We start from the raw sequence: 20,643 nt of genomic DNA on the forward strand, positions 1-20,643 counted from the left end.
CTTTTCGCGAAGAACTTGTTACGTGGGCATATTAGTGCCCGAGTCCTGACAAGGACTTGGGCCGAGGGAGAGGCGTCCGATGTTCAGGCACCATTTGCCGGCATAAGCTACGTCGTATTTGGGTCGTGGGATCTTGGTAAGCCTCTCTCCTCTCCAACATAACGAGAATAAATATTAAAAGTGCCTGGAAAAATAATAATAGTCATCAAGTTCGTCAGTCATCAGTCCACACTGCCCAACAAGCTTAGCTGTCGCTTGATCGCAATACGATCGGGCTGTGTGTTGGCCATATTCCCTCCCCTTCACACATTCGTGTGCCAATGGATCGTCGCGGGCCGCGCAATACGATCCCCTATTGTCAAGGTTGTCCGTCGAAAGTTATGTCATTGTTCTTGACCTACTTCACTCCTCGCGTCAGCACACCCCCTTTGTTATAGTTCTAGCACACCATGGTTTTCAAATTCTTTTTCACGTTATAAATTTATTAAATAATATTTAGGTCGGCGTGCGCCGGTGTTGAATAACATAATATTGGCTACTTCATATAGGAATCAAACTAATTGACAATTATTGTTTTAGCGGAGAGTATCGAATTTATCACCTATGAAGGTGCACACATCAGCAAAATACTGATTATTCACGACTACAAACGTCGCTCAGAGGGCTCTTGCAATTATCAAATAACTACAAGGCTGATACTCGCCGCTGCAAAAGTTTATAGTAGTCTATAAAACTGTAGGATACTGCACGAATATTTATATATGTATGTTTATAAGAAAGGAACCGTGTCCCGACAAACTTACCCCCTCTTTAAATCCTGGGCGATGAGATCTCGACGCTCCGGATCCTGGGCTTTGGGAAAATATTATGTTGGATATATATATATAAATATACGTGCACCAAAATACGGCTGTTCTTAAGTATATCAATTCACTTAAACACAAAATATATATATATTATGCTAGAGGCATGCGACTTCTTCAACGGCTGGTGGAGAGATTCGTCCTCTCTAATTGTTTATCATGATTCGCACTTTGTCTATTGATTCGGTTGGTTTAAATATATTTCAATGCATGTTTGAATGCTTGATTTTCACTTGTTATCCAATTGTATTATTTGAGGATATTGGTCCTTGGTTATGCATGAGTTCACTTTAGCTTTGGTTGGCTCGATTAACACATTTATATTGCATCACTACTTTCTCCGACGTATGCTATTGGTCGCTACGCTCTGAACGGATGGTTCCTACAGCTGAACAAATTTCAGGAGCATGGAGATCACGGATACTGCGTCCACAAACATCGCAGTATGTCGGATGTCGTCCTTATTGTTGATCTTCTCCACGTTCTTTGATGGCAATAGCGGCGCTGGTTCGACACAAGATTATTTCGAGCTGCAATGGTGTTCTCCTCAAGGACTGTTGGATATGGTGGCTAGTCCTGGTGGCTGGTCCTGGTGGCAGAAGACTCCATGGACGACTGCCCCAGGGAAAGTCGCCTTCCCTCGAAGCTGCCGGCTTCCGTCAGCAAGACACCTAAATGGATTCTCTCCCTCTCTCTATTTGTCTAAGGTCTTTTATACCAGACTAGAGCTTTTACTTGGCTGCGGGTATGGATCGGATAAACTAGGTGTTCCCATCTAGAATTACTGTTTCTTGATATCTGCTATCTTGGGAGTCAACGGCCGGCTGTTGCCCTTTGCCAGCTACCGGAGTATGGTTACCAATAGGTCGATAGTGGCCGTTGTTCTGACCACGCGACACCCGAGAATTGCCGAATTGCTTTTTCTTCTGCCTTTACCAGTATGAGTCTGGTTAGTCACATGCACCCCTCCCCCTGGCTAAAGATTCGTCGTTGTTTCTCTATGTGAATCTTTCTATGTGGAGGGCGTACGTAACAGGCTCGAAGTGATCGATGCGGACCGCATGGAATGACTTCGCAAAAGGAATCTGCGTACGACCATCGTTGTCTGTTCCGTGTTTCTTCTCCTTTTTAGGCGCCCATTCACGTGTGGCTTCGACCCACTCCTGTGACCAAGAGTCTCATGTTTTATCGGCTGAGCTGTCCGGCTGATATCTTCACTGCTGTTGCTTTATGTTAAAGGTTATTCTGTACATTATTATCTTTCTTAATCTTGGTACATGGAATCTGTGTTTTAATGTTTCCTCTTTTGATCCAACTGACGATCGATTAAAGCATATTTATTAGAAATGGTTTGATTTATATGTTTATAAGGTGTAAGAACTTTTGTACTACTAGAAAAGCTTTGTAGTGCTGGGCATGTTTTTCGCAGTATTTTTTAACCAGCGATCCACACGGAGACCCTCCTTTTTGAACTCCGCTAACGAAGTTAATGGCGATGTTAGCAACAAGCCGCCCATCCGGGAGTTCATGTTGTCTTTCAAAAGCTCAACAAATTCATCTTCATCGATTTTATGCTTTAGTTTGAAATGCAAGTTGTGCATATCGGAGACATAATCGCTGAAGGTTTCGTGCTGTCCTTGCTTGCGTTCCATTAGTTCCTTGACTTTCATAAGGTCACTTCCGGTAGTGGAAAATGCCCGTCTCATTTCTTGGGTCAATGAGTAGTAGTCAAAGTCGTAGTCTTCTGCCTTGTCTTCCATTAGCTGCCAATACCATTTCGTGGCTGCACCTGCCAGCAGAAGATGGAATTCACGAAAGACTTGTTGACGGCTGAGGTCATACAATTCTTGTAGTCGGTCCACGCGGAATAGGAAACTCTCAACTGTCATGCCGCGTCCGCTTCCATCGAACTTTAGGTTCCATCTTTCCAATCTGACATCTTTTGGTCGCGGTCCTTGGAATGATGAGTTCCGATCGATCTCTGGATGCAGTTGGTGACTCGACTCCCTCTCGTTTGTTCTGAACTGCCTGTGTGATGGGGTGTCCATCCGCCTGGGTGTTCTTAGCCGGTGCATCTGGCTATTGAGCATGTCCTGTGTTACCGGTTCCAGAGGCGGGGTCTCTTGGTATCTCAAAAAACTGTCCGTTGGATTCGGAACAGTACGGGGCGGTGAAGGCAGTCCCTTCTGTTCGGGTCTCCTGGATGTCGGAGACTGCATTTCTGTTATCTGGGCTTTCAGCGCTTCTATCTGGGCACTCATTCCACGCTGCATTTCATTGCTTTGCCTCAAGAGCTCCATCAATCTTTGTTCACGTCGCTCGGCAGCCTCTAAGTTGTCCTCCTCGTGCCTCTGAAATTGAGGAAGCATACTTGATCTTCCTTTCGGTGGTCCTAGGGGTAGATTCTCCCCTCCGGCGGCTCCTTCCATTTCAGAATATTGGTCCAGGTTGTTTTCTTCAGACAGGGTATCTACCTGTCCTGGCTGATTCTGTGCGCGCTCCCACGGCTCTCTTTCAGGTGAATCTCCTAGCCTTGGCGCGCTTGCACTGCGGGGTTGGTGGTTTTCACGGCGCGTTGTTGCCCGGGTCACTCTTCCGGTGCTGGGTTGAAATAAGACCTTCTTCTTGGCCCCCTTCATTTATATGATTGGTATACAAGCTTTACGTGATTCTTTTCAAAATACCCGGTCAGCGACGTAAACGCTGAATAAGTCGACAATAAGAATGTTTATCAACTGGGGGTGCTTCCCTCTGCTTCTCAAGTTTCTCTTCGGTCAAGAACCGTCCGATATTTAAGCCCCAAACAAAAACAAATAAATTTCCCTAACTAGGGGTGTTAGCCGCTTCTACACAACGCGGTTCCGCTAAGCTAACATGCCCTTACTTTCCCTTTTTCTAGACATCCCAAATGTTCCAAACGGAATGGCTGTGTCTAGATAAGGAATCTGTCCAAAAACCCCCTCCCGCCAGTCGTCGGAAAACAAGTTGTTTGACCGATCATTCTCGGGCTCCACAACCGTCTCCTATTTCTCTGGACTCGAACCAAGCAAACGACCTGACCAACTAGCCTAATACGTTGTGGGGCGTCGGCCAGAGAAACTAAAAATCGTCCACCACCCAAATATGTCAAGGGAAACAGCAAAGACTCGAACCAAGCAAACGACCGGACCAATGCCTAGTACGTTGTAGGGCGTCGGCTTTGCGTTTCCTGTCAGTTCCCCCACCCCCATTCTGTCCTGGATCGACAAATGAACAGTAGACCCGCACCGCAACTGCTAAATGCGTTACCGTAATGCTTGCGCTCCTGCTCTTTCTGGACTCGAACCAATTCAAACGACCGGGCAAATGCGTAGTACGTCGTGTGGCGTCGGCCAGAAAGCACCTATAAATTGTATTTACGTTAATTTTAACAAGTAGTCGTCGACACTTAGTTGTAGGTATAGTATTATAAAAAGGATAACTCATAGTTCTTGATTTAAGGAAGTTCTGGTAAATTTGTCCATGAACAAAACAGAGAATTTTTAAGGTTAAAAACATTTCAAAGTCAGGCCTCTATTCTGCGACAAAGTTCTGATTGAGCGGCCTCTCAACACGGACAGTCACAGAAGTTGGGGACTTTAAAGTTACTAATTTAAAGACAAAATAAGTATGCGCATATTTAAAATTATTTAAGCTCCCTGTTCTATCAAACAGTCAAATTACTCATGGCAAATAAAGATGAAAGCTATGCCATCCCTAGGTGCATCCACTCCGATACCGCAGGCATCGAGATTGTGGACCCTGGTAAAATTCCTTAAGGAATATGAAATGTCCTTCGTTGGGCGCCAATTCTGTTACGTGGGCATATTAGTGCCCGAGTCCTGACAAGGACTTGGGCCGAGGGAGAGGCGTCCGATGTTCAGGCACCATTTGCCGGCATAAGCTACGTCGTATTTGGGTCGTGGGATCTTGGTAAGCCTCTCTCCTCTCCAACATAACGAGAATAAATATTAAAAGTGCCTGGAAAAATAATAATAGTCATCAAGTTCGTCAGTCATCAGTCCACACTGCCCAACAAGCTTAGCTGTCGCTTGATCGCAATACGATCGGGCTGTGTGTTGGCCATATTCCCTCCCCTTCACACATTCGTGTGCCAATGGATCGTCGCGGGCCGCGCAATACGATCCCCTATTGTCAAGGTTGTCCGTCGAAAGTTATGTCATTGTTCTTGACCTACTTCACTCCTCGCGTCAGCACACCCCCTTTGTTATAGTTCTAGCACACCATGGTTTTCAAATTCTTTTTCACGTTATAAATTTATTAAATAATATTTAGGTCGGCGTGCGCCGGTGTTGAATAACATAATATTGGCTACTTCATATAGGAATCAAACTAATTGACAATTATTGTTTTAGCGGAGAGTATCGAATTTATCACCTATGAAGGTGCACACATCAGCAAAATACTGATTATTCACGACTACAAACGTCGCTCAGAGGGCTCTTGCAATTATCAAATAACTACAAGGCTGATACTCGCCGCTGCAAAAGTTTATAGTAGTCTATAAAACTGTAGGATACTGCACGAATATTTATATATGTATGTTTATAAGAAAGGAACCGTGTCCCGACAAACTTACCCCCTCTTTAAATCCTGGGCGATGAGATCTCGACGCTCCGGATCCTGGGCTTTGGGAAAATATTATGTTGGATATATATATATAAATATACGTGCACCAAAATACGGCTGTTCTTAAGTTTATCAATTCACTTAAACACAAAATATATATATATTATGCTAGAGGCATGCGACTTCTTCAACGGCTGGTGGAGAGATTCGTCCTCTCTAATTGTTTATCATGATTCGCACTTTGTCTATTGATTCGGTTGGTTTAAATATATTTCAATGCATGTTTGAATGCTTGATTTTCACTTGTTATCCAATTGTATTATTTGAGGATATTGGTCCTTGGTTATGCATGAGTTCACTTTAGCTTTGGTTGGCTCGATTAACACATTTATATTGCATCACTACTTTCTCCGACGTATGCTATTGGTCGCTACGCTCTGAACGGATGGTTCCTACAGCTGAACAAATTTCAGGAGCATGGAGATCACGGATACTGCGTCCACAAACATCGCAGTATGTCGGATGTCGTCCTTATTGTTGATCTTCTCCACGTTCTTTGATGGCAATAGCGGCGCTGGTTCGACACAAGATTATTTCGAGCTGCAATGGTGTTCTCCTCAAGGACTGTTGGATATGGTGGCTAGTCCTGGTGGCTGGTCCTGGTGGCTGGTCCTGGTGGCAGAAGACTCCATGGACGACTGCCCCAGGGAAAGTCGCCTTCCCTCGAAGCTGCCGGCTTCCGTCAGCAAGACACCTAAATGGATTCTCTCCCTCTCTCTATTTGTCTAAGGTCTTTTATACCAGACTAGAGCTTTTACTTGGCTGCGGGTATGGATCGGATAAACTAGGTGTTCCCATCTAGAATTACTGTTTCTTGATATCTGCTATCTTGGGAGTCAACGGCCGGCTGTTGCCCTTTGCCAGCTACCGGAGTATGGTTACCAATAGGTCGATAGTGGCCGTTGTTCTGACCACGCGACACCCGAGAATTGCCGAATTGCTTTTTCTTCTGCCTTTACCAGTATGAGTCTGGTTAGTCACATGCACCCCTCCCCCTGGCTAAAGATTCGTCGTTGTTTCTCTATGTGAATCTTTCTATGTGGAGGGCGTACGTAACAAACTTTAACTCCGCTTGAATTTTACCAGATGTCAGCATATTTCTGCCATTTACATTTTAAAAATATTGATTTTTGGGAAGCTAACAATTAACAGACGAATCGTTTGGCACTTTTCCTTCTCTGGAACTTAATCATTTTGAATTAATGTTCCTTGTCTATGCTCAGTTCGACATATGCCAAAAATAACTTATATTGGGTGGGCTAGAAAGTCATGTCGTTTTTTTTAGTAATCGTTTTTAATCTAATTTATTTACGACTAATCGAGCACCAGGGTCACACTTTTTAGTATCGTTTTAAAGCTTATTGTCTTAGGTACTATCGACGAAAATTTGGTAATTATTCGATAACATTTGTGGAAGCTATAGCAAATTAAACATGGAGGACCAAAGTGAGCATTTTCGGCATATTTTGCTTTTTTACTTCCGAAAAGGAAAAAAAGCGGTCGAAGCTCGCGAAAAATTGTGCGAAGTGTATGGTAAAGATGCCATGAGTGATCGCCAATGTCAGCGCTGGTTTGCCAAATTCAGGCTTGGAGATTTTGGAGTTAAAGACGCCCCACGTTCTGGTCGACCATCGGCCGTTTTTGACGAACAAATTCAGGCTTTGCTGGATGAAAACCGGCGCTATTCAACGCGGGAGATGTCAGAGAAGCTCAGTGTGTCGCATACAACGGTTGAAAACCATTTGAAGAAACTTGGCTACGTAAGCAAGCTCGATGTTTGGGTTCCGCATAACTTAAAGGAAATTCACCTAACTAAGCGTATCAACATCTTCTATTCTCTGCTGCAACGGATTAAAAACGATCCTTTTTTGAAGCGGATCATTACTGGCGACGAAAAGTGGGTTGTTTACAATAATGTCCAACGAAAAAGATCATGGAGCAAGAAAGATGAGCCAGCCCAAGCCACATCAAAGGCCGATATCCATCAGAGGAAAGTTATGCTGTCTGTTTGGTGGAATTGGAAGGGTGTAGTGCACTTTGAGCTGCTGGGACGGAATGAAACCATCAATTCAGATGTGTACTGTCGCCAGCTATCCAATTTGGCGGAAAAAATTAAAGAAAAGGAGCCGGCACTAGCTAATCGCAAGGGTATAGTCTTTCACCATGACAACGCTAGGCCCCACACATCTTTGGTCACTCGGCAAAAATTAACGGAGCTGAATTGGGAAGTGCTACCACATCCACCTTATAGTCCGGACTTAGCACCTTCAGATTACCATTTGTTTCGCTCTCTTCAAAACTCTTTGAATGGTAAAAACTTTGATTCAGATGAGGCTGTCGAAAACCACTTGTCTCGATTCTTTGCTGGAAAACACCAAAAGTTCTTCGAGCGCGGAATTATGCAGCTACCCGAGAGATGGTCATTAGTGGTCGAACAAAACGGCCAATACATAATTGATTAATTATAAGTCCTGATATAAATAAATCATCTTTGAAAATATTGAAAAAAAACGACATGACTTTCTTGCCAACCCAATATTATTTTCCAGTAGAGATATTTGTAAATTGGCCTGGCCTTCACTAGCTAAAATTGCAGTCTATTAATTATCACAATAGGAAAATCAATCGATCTGTTTTTACTAGAAACTGTAAGTGTTCTAAATGAGTTCTTAAGCTTTCCATAATGAAATGACTAAGAGAGTAATATTTTTGAACCTTTTTCGAAGACATTATTTTTGAAGGCTTAAAAAAAAAATCAACCTTTTACAGCTTTCAGCACTGTTTGGCAACGAAAGCAGGAGTCTTTATGCCCTAAAATGAAAATACCGAAATCTTCATAATGGCTGTAATGATAATGATGATGTTGTAATGAGTTTTGGAACCAGCAGCCCTTGCAAGCAAAGACAATGGACTGATGCTGACATTTATGCAGTTAGACAACAACAATGAATGCGAAATTGTTGTTATAAGCGAGGCAAACGCGACAATGACAATAGAAATATGCCTATCCCTTTGCCACACCCCTCACCTAAGCCTCTGGAGGAACGGCATAAAAAAGAACCAAGATTGATGAAGAAGCGCCACAGAAAAAACAATAAAATGTATCTAAGGGTGGCAGAGGCACAGAAAAAAGGGGGAGGAGGGAAAAGAAGCGGACCGTTAGTATCTGTATCTATGACAATCTGTGGTAACAATAAAAAAGGGCAGAAAGGACAAGAAAAACGCAGTGGAAACCACGGGGAAAGCGGCGAGTGCTGAGAAGAAAAACCGGCAGCAGAACGAAATGGGATCGGCTTGGCTCCTCCACCCCAAAAAGGGAAGTGGATCTGGGCGGCAGCTTAAAACAATACGTTTGACAAAAGTGGAGTCAACTGCAACGGCTGCAGCCTGCACGTTGCACAATGACAGTGGGTTTGCTGGGATGTTTGGCTGCCGGGTTGCTGGGCTGCTGGGTTGCCGGGCTGCCACCGCATAATATGTGTAAAGCCAAAAGGATTTGTTATTCGAAACCGAGCGAAAAGATAAATAAACAAAAGAAGATTCCTCTCTTCTAGCCGTGCCCCCGTGCATCCCCCGCAAGCCACCCCTACCCTTAAGGTTCGTGGGTGGGTGTTTTCGGTGGACAGACAAAGGCCCCAAGGTTCCTGCTGTAACAAAACCCAAGAAAAAATACCAGAAAATTTTTAATAAGTGCCACAATGCAGCAGCAGAAATAAAACCGAGTTGGAGGAACCAGCGGGAAGATACAGATACATGTACAGATACAGATACAGATACAGGCACAGATACAGATACAGATACAGGCACGGGCACAGATACAGATACAGATACGGATGGAAAGTGGAGGGAGCAATAATGAATGCCCGGACACACACACTGCGAGCCACAGAAGGACCAGAAGCACATGTGTGTGTGCTGCTATTAGAAGTCAGCCAGCGGCCAAATACCAAATACCATACACCAAACACCAAAATCCAGACAGCTACGTTGACGGGATGTCAAGCAAAACGTTTGAACGACATGGCCAAGCGGGAGCAAATAAAAATTGTTGCATTCCCCACCGGCTGTTGTGCCTTTTTTGCTGAAGAGCAGCGGCCGTGAATGGGAATAATCACTGTGGCAAAGAGACGGCTTCCATCGGCGCTGTCACTTCATTGAGCTCTCATAACCACTCATCGAAATGGCTTCTAATTTTTAATTTGGCCGAACACTTTTCTCAAAGTATCAGATCACTGCTATTTTGCAGTCGCATCACCGTTTCGTGTCACGTAGTAACAGTTTTGCTTTATTTCCACTGCTGAGATGCAGTTTGGCATTCGACATAAAACATATTTAGGCTCGCCGCATGCCGAAACAAAACGGGGATACAAAACTGGGACGACTTGGGCCCATCTGGCCCCCTCGACCTGCAATGCAAAAATACAAAAAAGGAGACTGCAAATGCAAATAACAATAAAAAGTGGACTACGAAAAATGGTGATTCAGGGGTACGCGGCTAACGGCAAACGGAATTGCAAAATGCAAACAAATAGTCCGCAATTTTAATAACTCACATTTTGCGGCAGTGTTTGGCGGTATTTTCAGAATTAAAAGGGAAGTCCAGTGGGTCGACGGATGGAAGGATCGGGGTATTCTGCACACGAGGGGTTGTCCACACCCCCGGTTGGTTGGTCGGTCGGTAGGTCGGTCAATTGTTGTCACTGTTGGTGTTGCGGTTTTTATTTTTGCCCAGCCCGGGTAACTTGTTGGCCGATTTTCACTTTCCACTCCTCCATTTTCACAGCTCCCAAAAATGCCGCCACAATGCGATCGAGTTGGCTACGATGCGAATGACGGCGATGATGAGGCATAAGTGCTGTCAACAGGCCGCAGACGGATTTAATGATTCAGCCAACTCGACCTGAAAATGTAAGTGACCAGTTTGCAGTCTGACTTTATTATTCATGTTCTTTTTACGGCCCATAAATTGCGGCAGACTCCCTTGCACAAAAGAACAGGCATTCGGGGGATAAATTCAACCACACCAGATATTTTACCTCAATAAAAATAAAATAATACTATGTTGCATGTTTTAGGCTATTTCTGCCAAAAGAAAATAAACACAATTTATTGAAACAAGTCGATTTTTAATTGCAAATTAAGAAACAAAAACTTAAACCTAAAAGTATTATACACATTCTTGTCATTGATTAAATTTTCAAATGAAGAAAAGCCAATAAGTTGAAAATGTATTAAGGATTTTTAAAAACGTAAATCAAAATCAACTGATTAAATGCGATTCTATTGGGCAGTTTATACTATTTTTAAGGCCCATCGAACCATTGCAATTCGAGATTGATGGAATGCACGACAAATATGAATAATGTACGGAATTTTCCGCGTGTGTCGCTCCCGCTTTTCGTTTGTCCAGTGCTTACATTATTTATGTGAATAATTAAAGGTCTTTTTTTAAATTAATAACACCTGAAATTATTCCGATTCGGGTGCAATGCGCGTGATTAATGCAAGAAGGACACACGCAGGACATCGCCATCGCCATCGCCACCGCCACCGCCGTACATATGTTAACCGTCTGTTTGTAGAGAGATTTTTCAATTTTTCACTTTGTTTGTTTGTTAATTTTGTAAAATTATACAATTTAATTGCACACACGAGCCGCAAACAGGAGCATCGGCCATTGGGCCAAAAAGTTTACCTTTTGCGGTTTTTGACGGCAGGGGAGACGGGCAGTGTGTTGAATTTGCAACAATATTCACATTAATTGTGCGACTCTAATGATGCGCGGTCTCTCCTCGCTTTAAATTTAATTAATGCGCAATTTTCACTTTTAGTCCAGTTGGCATTTTGTTTTCGGTTAGCTTTTGACCATCGAATCGGATGTGCCCTGTCCCCTTAACGCCACATCCCACCTCCCATTTCCGTTTATTGTTATTCAGGCTGATGAATTACGTTTAATTAGCTGTTCAAAATTTCGCAGCCTCAATTTAATCGTGCTTTCCTCAAATTAAATAACTTGTTTTGGGAGCTCGAACGTGAGGAAAAATAATGTTTTCCAATTTAAAAATGTTACCAAGGCTAAGTCAAAATTGTGTTAAATTCAAGAGTTGAAAAATACATGTACCGAATTATATTCTATGTTCTTTTACTATCTATATACATCTTAATCCCACCCAATGGGCGTTAAAAAACAAGAATTGCTAGCACCCCTTGATTGAATCTTTAAGTCCTTTGAATCCTATACCAAATAATCGCAAATAAAAACAATAAAATGTGTTCCTTCAAGTCTATATCAGGGACCGCAATCATTGTAAGTGTTTTTTATAAAATAAAAATTAGTTTATACATTTGGATTTGTTATAAATCATAGGCAATAATCAGTATTGAATAATTGGAAAATATATGTTTGATGATAAAGTCTGAGTTTTGTTTTAAAGATCTAACAAGGAAGAACGCTATAGTCGAGTACGTCGACTATCAGATACCCGTTACTCAAAGGGAAATGGAGATATGCAAGCAGCAAAGCGAGATTAAAATGCGCCACCTACCGGCGGTAGACAGATTTAAGCGTTATGGGCGTTAGAGTGGGCGTGGCAAATTTATTTTTGGATCAATCGATAGGTATTGACGACACCAATACATTTCAGTTAAAATTTTTTTTCTAGCATGAAAATTGTGGGCGTCACAGGTTTTCGCGGTTTGTGGGCGTTTAAGTGGGCGTGGCAAACTTTTTTTAGGTCAATCGATAGGTATTGATGAGAACAATACATTTCAGTTAAAATTTTCTATCTAGCATCAAAACTGTAGGAGTTACAGTTTTGGGCGGTTTGTGGGCGTTAGAGTGGGCGTGGCAGTCTACTGAAACAAACTTGCGCTGCGTAAGAAGATCAGGAATCTGTACGCCAAATCTCAATAGCCTAGCTCTCATAGTTTCCGAGATCTCAGCGTTCATCCGGACAGACAGACGGACAGACGGACATGGCTAGATCGACTCGGCTAGTGATCCTGATCAAGAATATATATACTTTATGGGGTCGGAAACGCTTCCTTCTGCCTGTTACATACTTTCCGACGAATCTAGTATACCCTTTTACTCTACGAGTAACGGGTATAAAAATAATCTGCTCTGTTGGTTGAACATTAATTTTAAACTTACATGATTTAATGAGCTGTAAGTTTTCAAACTTTTAAAGAACATAAAAAATTCTAAAATTTAAAAAACCAAGATAGAACGCTAAAGTGCCCCGACTATCAAATAACTATCATCATTTATGGGTTAAAGATAAGTGTAAAAAATAGATTCTTTGCTACAACAAATAAGTTGGTCCCTTTCTACTCATTTTCATAGTTACATTACTATTATAGTAACCCTTACGTTAAAGTTGTATGTAAGAATAACTATTTCATGTGTCAAATCGCCGAATGGTTGGGTTGGCCCCATTTAACTAAAATATTGGTCAATTTGACCAAAGAGTTTTCTTTGTGTATATAAATCAATTGCATAATATCCGTAAATTGATTGCGTTTGTATCATTTTAACAAAACATAATTACCTACTTAATATAAATTAATGGTTTTGAACGAGAAATTAAATGTTTTCCCGTTCTGTAATGTTTGATATGTTCGAGCTGTTCGATTTGTATAAGCTGGTTGACTTATTTGTTTTGTTTTGAAAGGACCTTAATAAAATCAAAGTTCATTTCAGGAGCTATTACTCTGTAAGCTATGATATAAAAGTCACAATCAAAAATGTCACATGTTTATTTAATGTATTCTAAAACACGCTTATTTCAGTCACAGCTTTACTAGGCTTTATAGTCATTTAAGAGATTTTCATTCACATTTTCAGAATGCAATTATCTCCATTCCTACTTCCTAAAAAAAGCAACAATCTCTCCCCCGGCCCTTGAATCCTATTTTCACACCATCGTTCTCATCATCAAAACTCATCCTCACCCGGCCAATAATTTAAATGTTTTTCGGCTGGGGGCACTACCATGCGGTCCAGAGGCCAACATCAATTTAAAATCATTTAATAAATTCGCACTAAATTTCAATTCCGCTTTCATTAAATGCCACATAAATTATACGTACTGTGATGGCCTCGGGAGTGTGGTGATGGGGGGCTGGAAAACCCTACCGAATGGGCAGGATTGTCAGCTGGGGCCGCCAAATTGCGTGTTACCATATTTCGCATTCGTTTAAAATGCCGCGCGCCATTTGCGCATAAAATGCTTTTAATTTTTCGTTACATTTGTCGTCTGTTGCTGTTGTTGTTGCTCCTCTCAGACAACAGCTTCCGCCTTGCCCCGCCCCCTTTCGGGCGCGCCCCTTGCCATCCCAGCACCTTTCACCCCCCTTTGACGCTTTATACCCACTTGGCCACATTTTCAATTCGACCTCAATAAAATTTACGCCGAAAGGCTGGAGAAGAAAGGCCAAAGAGGGGGGAAGGCGGCAGGGGGAGGTTTCGGGTGGCAGAGGCGAGGATATCCGACAGCGGGGGGAGGGGGTGCGTGGCAGGAGAAGTTACGACCACCGTATACCCTGCTCCCATAGAGGGGCTCTACTTTTGAAAAATAGAGTTTTACCTTGTAAGTAATAACGGATCATCTTCAATTTTCTTGTTCTTGCATATTTTTGAAATGTACTTGAATTGAGAACATTGTCCTTGAATTGAGAACATTGTTCTTGAATTGAGAGCATTCGTTCTTAAAACCCGTGTAAGTACATTTTGGTATCACTATAAGAAAGAAATGGTGAGATGAGAAAAGTTAAATTGAGTTTAATTAACAACTTTTTGATAAGTTTACCCTAAGGACCACACTAATAGTTTATTTGTACAAACAATCTACTTAAGTACCGCCAATTCAACTTTATTTGAGAAAAATAAAAACATTTTCAACTTAAAAATGTCGTTCTTTTTTTAAGAACATTTTCAACTCAGGTGAGAACGTCAGAATTTTCTCTGTGTATGGATTCTCTTAAAATTTGGAAAAATGTCTTAATTTTTACAAAATATGCTCTTGGATAATACAAGTACCAATTTATTTTTCAGCTCTTTTCGGTGCTCTTGGTCTTGGATATTCTGTATACAAATGGGTCATACTCTTAAAATTGAGGAAAATCCGCTCTTTCTTTCTGCAAAATATTTATATTTTACACAATGCAAATACCAATATATTTATCTTTGATAATTTAAAAGTTATTTATTATTGTTGTTGTTTTAAGTATTAAATTTTTAAATATTCTTTCTAAAAGCGTATAGTAAGCAAAAATATGTCTGAAATTATTTTTAATTTGAAGGTCTGATTTACAAATCAAACCTCTTAAAGAGTTCCCAGAATTCGTAGTGAAAAGCTCCACTTAAATATAGCCATTCCCCCGATGTTGTTTTTTTCGTGCGTTGCTTTTGTTGTTGTTTATAGTAACTCCGTCGCGCCCCATTGCCCAAAAAGTGTTCATTTCCTTTTTGGCGTGTTATCATCGCCACTTCCGGCAGCGCAGAGAAGGAGAAGTACGACAAGGACGAGAACTTGGACGGCGAACGACGGACGACATTGAATATCGCCGGGTAATATATGTGTATTTGGGAATGTTTTGGGTCCGTTTGTAACTGTCTGTGGCTGCATCAGAGCCCCAACGCAAAGGACTTTAAGGGCTTTAAGTGTGCTTGAAGCCATTTCCCAAATCGCACTTCTGCCCTTTCCCCCAACGACCTTGGGCGGGCACTGGGACCAGTGAAGTAAAATAGGAAACAGAATAAAAGTTTCCCCTCTGTTCCAGACGAATGCAAACACAATTTGAATGCTGCCGCTGCCATCAAATCGACCAGAAAACATCCACCGCCGGCCGCCGCTTTTCCGAACCGGAAAAAGTGCACAGAACTTTTCACTTAATCGCTTTTCGCTGCGTTTGAAGGAAAACAAACAGAGCTAATTTGACTTTATCTCCTTGGCGTCAAGTCTCGTTTTCTTTTTCCACAGTCCTATATTTTATTTTCCCGAGCCAATTTCCCCCATGAACTTTAACTAGTTTTCCGTGCCTAAACCAAAAGATTTCCGGAAATTGAAAACGGCAAAAGAAAAGTTTTTAGGAAATATTACAAGCCAAAAGTTGTTAAGCTGCAAAGAGTAGGTATTATTCAAGGTGTTCATAAAAGTTGTGAATTTGAATTCAATAGTACCCTACAAGCTGTTGAGAAACACGTTGACATAGAAGAACAACAACTCCACCAGAAAAATTCCAGTGGCCACGACGATGGCTACTCCACAGATGCGCCAGACCAGCTGTAGATCCGCGATGTTCAGGGGCTTAAGAGTCACGATCTCGCTGTAGTCCTTGATTTGCATCATTCCGGCCTTGACCATGTCGTAGAAGCTCTTGTGGACCCAGTGCTTTATAAGGCCAGCTTGATTCGCGGTGAATGTAAAGTCCTTCAGGGCCTCCCAGTAAATCGAATCGGGGGCCACAACAATGCTGGTGGGCATAAAATCGATGAAGCAGAGGTCCTCGGAGAAACGAAAGACCGGCTTGGAGAAGTGTCGCTGCTGGGTGTTTATCACCAGCCACTTGATGTAGGCCATGGTGTAGGCCCAAGTTGTGTTGAAGTGGTTCCGCAGGTCGTACAGTTCGTCGGGATCGTCGATCAAGTGAAATATGTCTGCGTATCGCGCCCGGAAAGCCCCATCAAAGTCGTAGAACTCACTGCGTATGCCTAGGATCTTCTGGTCACCGTGAATCAGATCCTCAAAGCTGGTGATCCTCTCATGATATGGAGGTGAGATCAGAAGCGACAGTAGCTGGGCACTGCAGGTGGTCAGTAGGAGCAGGGCCAGCGATCGGGGAACGATCCGCGCCCACCTGGTATTTCTTAGCAGCAGCAGGTAACTTGGGTGCTTGACCACCAGGCAGGGGACAATAGTGATAAGCAGTAAGATCACAGCCAAGGCCGGAGACAATATTCTGGCGAATAGGTCAGCGGTTGGCAGAGGTCGCTCCACCGGCAACATGGTGCACCAACTGGAGATAAAAATCGGATAGGTGTACTGGTGGATGGCCCAGAGATTTCGCTTGGTGATCAAAGTTGTGGTAAGGTCGACGTCTATGAGACCCCTTCCGGAGTACTGTAACATGTATGAGCTTTCGGAGGCGCCACCAGCTCGCCAATTGGGACGCACTACCGCCAAGCCGGCGTTTATGCGGCTGGCAAAGGTGGCCATGAAGTCCCACAGGTAGCCAGCCACCTGGCTCTCTCCCCTGGCATCTCGGTACAAAAAGGTGTTTGGTGGCGACAGGTCAGGCATGACGCGTAGGCGATGTCCTTGCAAATTCACCAGCTTATTGGCAAAGATTTCCACTCCCTTTCCTCCTGAGACCCCCCTTTTAACCAACTCAAACTTTGGAAATGTCCGGTAGGTGTAGAGGATTAGGGAGTGGTTGTAGTTTCGGAAGTACATCTCCACGTAAAGCATGCTCTGGCGCAAGCAAAACGAAAGCAACTGGCTGGCCAGGGATTCCTGATCGGATCCCGCCACTTCGATGAGCAAGGGCACCGTTCGCAGGTGCCTCAAGCTAGAGGCCAGGGTCTCCAGTTGGGCAGCAGCGCTCGAGTCCGTTGACAAGCAGGCCAGCACCATGAGTCCGCTGTTGAACCGATCATATAGATCCGGATAGGGATAGCTTCGCTGCCAAACGATCTGCGGATGGGTGGTCAGATTGCGCTGCCACAGGACACTCCAACTACAGTCGAGGCCTGCGGGATTGTAGTACACCAAAGTGGTCTCTCGCCCCAGCAGAAACTGAGCCACCAGGCCGTAGAGGTCCAGCATTTCGGCTGCGATGTTCCGATCCAAGTTGGCCAACATGTCGCAGGCACCGAAATCGACTGACGGGCGAAAGGACCTTTCGCAGGAAAGTGGTGCTGCAATTGGCTTTGTATTCCAGTTCTTATCGAGAGCCATCTCCCCTAATTGTCCGGGGACAATTGCATTGTAGCAATTTCAAAGTGTGCACAACGAGGTGGCTCGTGCATTGCGGCTCCCAAGTATTTACCTTGGAGCCTAGGAAATGGAACTGAAAATACATCAGATTTAAATTTTTCTGGGACCTTTTAAAAACATTTACTAACATCCTTATCATCTTTTGAAAGTCGCGTATCCAGTACTCAACTATGGGAGGGATTACCAAAACAAAAGTATTTTGTTGCATAGCCACATTTACTTTCACCACAGTGAGGTGATTTAGCTCGTAGAGTGAAAGGGTATATTGTATTCGGGGAATGCATGTAACAGGTAAAAGGAAGCGTTTCCGACCCCATAAAGCACATATACTCTTGATCAGGATCAAAAGTCGAGTCGATCTAGCCATATCAATCTGTCCGTGTAAACACTGTGATCTCGCAAACTATAAGAGCTAGAGAGTTAAGATTTCAGATAAGGATTCCGTAGATTCGTACGCAACGAAAGTTTGTTAAGCGAATATGCCACGCATATTCTAACATTAATCAGGATCATTAGCCGAGCCGATCTAGCCATGTCCGTCTGTCTGTCCGACCGTATGAACGCTGTGATCTCGGAAACTATGAGAGTTACAATACTGGGATTAGGCACGCAGATTCCTGAGATTCCTGCGCAGCGCAAGTTTGTTTCAGTAGAGTGCCACGCCCACTCTAACGCCCACAAACCGCCCAAAACTGTGGCTCCTACAGTTTTGATGCTAGATAGAAAATTTTAACTGAAATGTATTGTTCTCATCAATACCTATCGATTGGTACAAAAAAAAGCTTGCCACGCCCACTTTACCGCCCACAAACCGCGAAAACCTGTGACGCCCACAATTTTCATGCTAGATAAAGAAATTTAACTGAAATGTATTGGTCTCGTCATCGATTGGTCCAAAAAAAAATTTGCCACGCCCACACTAACGCCCATAACGCTTAAATCTGTATACCGCCGGTAGGTGGCGCATTTTAATCTCGCTTTGCTACTTGCATATCTCTATTTAGCTGAGTAACGGGTATCTGATAGTCGAGGTACTCGACTATAGCGTTCTTCCTTGTTTAATATTTCAACTCGGGACTGCTGCTTAATAGCTGTAAACCATATTTATTTGTACCGCACAGGAAATCTGATCTTTACGAACTCCTTGCAACTCGTTTTGTCTAACTCGGCTACTTTGGCTGAAGTAGACCACTCATCTGAGTCACCTGTTTTGGGACCCCTACTCTGGGAAAAAGCCCTCCAAAAACAGTCAGAAACAACCAAGAATATGCGAAGAGCGCCCACGCAAGTATATTCAGGCGAAATGTTTTGCGCATTTTGTAGCCGCTTTTTTCAAATACACTCGCGACATTTGACAGCTCCAACTGTCAGTGCAATGTGCTCTGTGTGTCGCTGTGTGGGTGAGGGTGTGGGGGTGTATCTGTACACGGATGTATCCGTGTGTTGCATGTTGATTTTGCCGAGTTGTTTTATGCATAGCCCCTCCCCTCCCCCTCCACACACCCCTCCACCCGTTAACCCTTCAGCTGCCATTGGTATTCATTCACGTGGCATCGCCATCGTCAACTCGACCCTGACGCTGGCTGCAATTCTAAATAAATTTGCATTTTTGTCAATTTTGATGGCGACCGCACACACACGCGGGCGGTGTTAAGAGTGTTAGGACTGCACCAACACACACAGCGCCACGCATGAATGCCTGCAAAGTATGCAAAGTTTATTCATGAACGAATGCATGGCGGCCACACCAACTGGCTAGGGCTGGCAAAGCCACAGCCAAATGATCAGCCGAAAGTCCCCTTTGAAGGCCATCGATCAAAGTAGGTTTTGAATTAAGGTTTGTATTTTCCACTCCTATACGTGGTTTAAAATCACAGAACTACGAGGGTAACCAACTAGTGTTCCTTATTCATTTTTTTTAATAATCTAATACCTTGAATAGGGGTATCCTCATACAAATAATAAAACGACCATTCCCCAATTATATATCCATCTATATAAACTTACTTCAAAATGTGTAGAGTGTCATCAATTGAAATCGGCAGGAGCAATTTGGACAAAATAATGGGAAAACGCTCCAAAGAAGAGGTATACATTTATGCTTCTGATAAAAATGATACTGCATCATATGTGTACAACATAAAAGTCATAAACTATTTTATTTGGTGCTTGATAATACACTTTTATTTGGATACGATGAAAAATATTAATAAAATATCAACTTAAGAGTATTTATGTATCCACCCAATCCCATTTTCACCAGCTCCACCCCACATACCACCCTATCACCTGATGGTCCTCCAAAGCTACCGACCCCTGCCTCCTTGGAACCCAAAACAACGCAGCTTTCTGGTCAGATGCAGCTGGGCCAGGAATGAAAATGGCCATGGAAATAGGAATGGGAATGGCAATGGTCTATAGAGCTGCCATCAGGTCCTTGATCGCCAGGGGATCGGGGCGAGAAGGAGGTGTGGGATGAGAAAAATTTGTTGAAATGGTCACAAAGTTGCTGACTGCGTTTTTGGTCATCACTTTGTCGTCATTCTTGTGGTGAGCCCACTGTTGTTGTCGTTGTTGTTGTTGTTGTTGTTATTAAAGCTATTGTTGTTGTTTTTGTTTTCATTGTTGTTGCCAGCCTAAGCACTATTATCGCAGCTTTTCCTCTGTGAATGTGGGTTTGTGTTGGTGTTGGTGAAGGTGTTTGTTGGTGTTACCAAAAATTAATTTGCATAATGGACAGACAAACTCACACACGCACACACAACATTAGCGCAGCTTTGGGGGCGTTGTGGCAGAGGTGTGGGCGTGGCAGGAGGAGCAACAACATTGCTGGCATATTTCCACGTCGAGGACAAAGAAGAAAGGAAATTCGTTAAATCTGAAATAAAATCAAAAAACAATGCAACTCCCACACATGCATATTTGCGGACATGTCCTTTTGACGCCATTTATTAACTGCGAATGCTGAACAATGTTTGCATTTTGCATTTTTGATTGCGCCTGTCCAGCTGTTCAGCACACAGACACACACACGCACACGCCCTCGTCCTTTTCCCACGTCCCATCCTGCAAATCCTATTCAGCAGCGCAATTAATGAAAAATGCTTTCGTAT

The 20,643-nt window shown here is 43.1% G+C and overlaps 1 protein-coding gene across 1 annotated transcript; it reads right to left on the reverse strand.

The window, feature by feature from the left end:
* Positions 1–15,715: 15,715 nt before the first annotated feature.
* On the reverse strand, positions 15,716–17,395 carry Ir20a (Ionotropic receptor 20a). The gene has a single exon (XM_017076308.3). The coding sequence runs from the start codon at positions 17,393–17,395 to the stop codon at positions 15,716–15,718; it is 1,680 nt and encodes a 559-aa protein (XP_016931797.2).
* Between the last annotated feature and the right edge of the window lie 3,248 nt (positions 17,396–20,643).

The sequence above is a fragment of the Drosophila suzukii genome, chromosome X, assembly GCF_043229965.1.
Source record: "Drosophila suzukii chromosome X, CBGP_Dsuzu_IsoJpt1.0, whole genome shotgun sequence".
NCBI lineage: Eukaryota > Metazoa > Arthropoda > Insecta > Diptera > Drosophilidae > Drosophila > Drosophila suzukii.

What these genes read in the sequence shown, in the direction of transcription:
- Ir20a (XM_017076308.3), bottom strand. Translation starts at nt 17,395, where the DNA reads ATGTTGGCCAACTTGGATCGGAACATCGCAGCCGAAATGCTGGACCTC.